The following is a 2,500-nucleotide window of genomic DNA, read 5'->3' as shown; positions in this document are numbered from 1 at the left end:
TTAATGAGAATACGCATGGACCCTGCGTTGGCAGCCATAGTCCTACACACACAGAAAGACAATGTTTGTTTCATTTGATCCAGGTCCAGGTGATTTAAAGCCAAGGCTAATGAGGTACAGAAAGTGGCCAATAGGTGGCCACTACAATGGCAATGGCCATAGGTGGCAGCCATCATTATGTAAAAGTTGTAAAACCAAATGGTGGTCAGTCCAGGCAACATTTTGTCCAGTCTAAGGCTTGGTCAGTGCCTAATGCCTATAACACAAATTATGTTACAGGAACTCATTGACGTTTCTGATCTGTCTCTTGTGGAGGCAAAGAAAACGTTCTCTAAGCTTTTAGTGTGTCAGCAGCCAGCACCGATTAATTATTAAGTGTGGGAAAGCAGATCTATAATTCACAAATCGAGGGGTAGAAAACTCAAAAGGCACCTTAATATACTTCAGAAAATGGCTGGTCTACTCCCAAAGATCAGAACTATAGAAAACTGAGATTGAGAAAGAGTTCAAAATTCAATTGCATGATTTTAGGCATTTTGTTCCAAAAATGTGTTTTGCAAAAATCCACTTATTGGTGGCGCTATAACAGGCCAATGTGATTCCTCAGCCTAGTAGTAGTGATTCATGATTTGAGGCTTTTTGTTCAAAACGGGCTAATCCTGCCAACTTTGAAAGCCAATGTTTGCCAATTAGGATGGAATATGAAATATCGGACAGATCCGGCTTGAATACATGACTATAGAGATAGTGTGTAACGATTTGTGGGATTTTTGGACAGAATCTGGTGGAGTAATATTAATATTAATATCTTTCAAAAGTCGGCCTCCTGGTGGCGCTATAACACGCGGTTCTGGAAAATTTGGCATCGACCGGGTTAACGCTGCCGGAGATTAGCTGGTAACAGACGGACAGACCCACGGACGGAGTGCAAAACATACTCTCTCCCCATGCCTTCGGCATGGTGGAGACAATTAATCTGTAGATAAGATGAAGCGATTGATGCAGATGAAGATCAATGCAGAGAGAGCGAGAGAGAGAGAGAGAGAGTCAGAATGGGGGTGCAGCATGTGCCCTAAGGCCTGGTAACTGGATAAAAGGCTTGTTTCCCAGGAGATGAGAACGGGAACGTGGAAGGTCTTTGTGGAATAGAAAAATACACACACACACATGCATTTTATTCTCTCTCACACGCACGCACGCGCACACGCACGCACGCACGCACGCACGCACGCACGCACGCACGCACGCACGCACGCACGCACGCACGCACACACACACACACACACACACACACACACACACACGTACACATGACAAATACACATCGAGTAAGGCCTAGCATACTAAATATCAAACACAAATAACATACTAAACATCAGCAAAAGCAGCCTTGCTGGGGGACTATTCATGTACAGTATCATGTAGAACAAAAACATTATTAAGGAACAGCATGCACTCTCCACCATTTGGTCACGCACACACACAACAATATGTTAAAACTCAGGAAAATGTTTCGTACAACAGTAACGGGGGAGGGGCGGCCCGGGAGGGGCGGCCTGGGCGGGAGCGGTGTGGCGCTTATCGCATGGTCCATTACTTACACAAGGACCTTTTCTCTAGACCCGGACACATTTGCTACAGCTTCACGAGTCATGGCTGCTTTGTAGCTTTTGTGGCTTCCATTGACAATGAATGGTAGACCGTATCGTTGTATCTTCATGTCGCTGGCGTTATACCGCTGACATCACTTCTGATATCACGATATAAGTGCAGTGCCCGGTGTCGAGTCGGTAAGAGCCATTGTTCAGACAACACAAATATTAGTTCTCCGTTCATTGTCAATGGCATTTTTAATGTTTGTTCAGACAACACAAACATTAAAGCTGTATAGGAGGGGCTAGCGCCCATCAAAAACTGGCGTAATGTAGGTCAGAGGTTCTGAACCTGTGTGTTGGGACACTGTGATTTGCGGGTTCCCCAGATGACAATCTGTGTCAATGTCGAGATTTCTTATGTTTAAGGCCTAAACCCAGCTATACCAATGATGAGAAGACGAGAAATATTGATTTCTATTTCTATTAATATAGAATCTTCACTCTTATATTTACCGTATTTTAGCTTCCCTGTCGCTAGGCAACGCTTGCCCATACTGAATCAAAAGTAATCAACAAACTGGTCGAACATATTGGCCAAATTGTCAAACAATATTTATCTATGGAACCAAGTCAAACTAAATGTAATGCCTCAACCCCCCAGGATGGGAGGTCCCCAGTTCAAATATGATTATTTTGGGGTGTCGCAGCCTGAAAAGTGAAAAGGTTGAGAACCCCTGCTGTAGGTGACTGTGATGTATAGCTTGCACCTCTTTAGCTACTCCTAGTCCTAGCTGTCAGCAGTACTGTCTCTCCACTCAGATCAGATGGACAAACCACAAAGTCTAATCCACTGTGATGCCATCTTGTCTCCCTGATGATTTCTATTCCACTTAGAAAAGTATAGC

At 44.1% G+C, this 2,500-nt stretch overlaps 1 protein-coding gene across 1 annotated transcript in view; it reads right to left on the bottom strand.

Moving 5' to 3' along the window:
- The window catches only part of dpysl5b (dihydropyrimidinase like 5b), a 26,892-nt gene that overhangs the window by 20,716 nt on the left and 3,676 nt on the right, over window positions 1-2,500 (bottom strand). Inside the window, exon 2 of the mRNA XM_080791179.1 lies at window positions 1-42. This exon is cut by the window's left edge and continues 73 nt beyond it. Coding sequence (XP_080647305.1) covers window positions 1-38 — 38 coding nt within the window. The 5' untranslated portion in view covers window positions 39-42. The remainder of the gene's footprint in view (window positions 43-2,500) is intronic.

This window comes from Protomyctophum bolini (genome assembly GCF_963924005.1).
Source record: "Protomyctophum bolini genome assembly, chromosome: 19".
NCBI lineage: Eukaryota > Metazoa > Chordata > Actinopteri > Myctophiformes > Myctophidae > Protomyctophum > Protomyctophum bolini.
The sequence above is the reverse complement of the archived record's forward strand: the minus strand, read 5'-3'. Positions and strand labels throughout refer to the sequence as shown.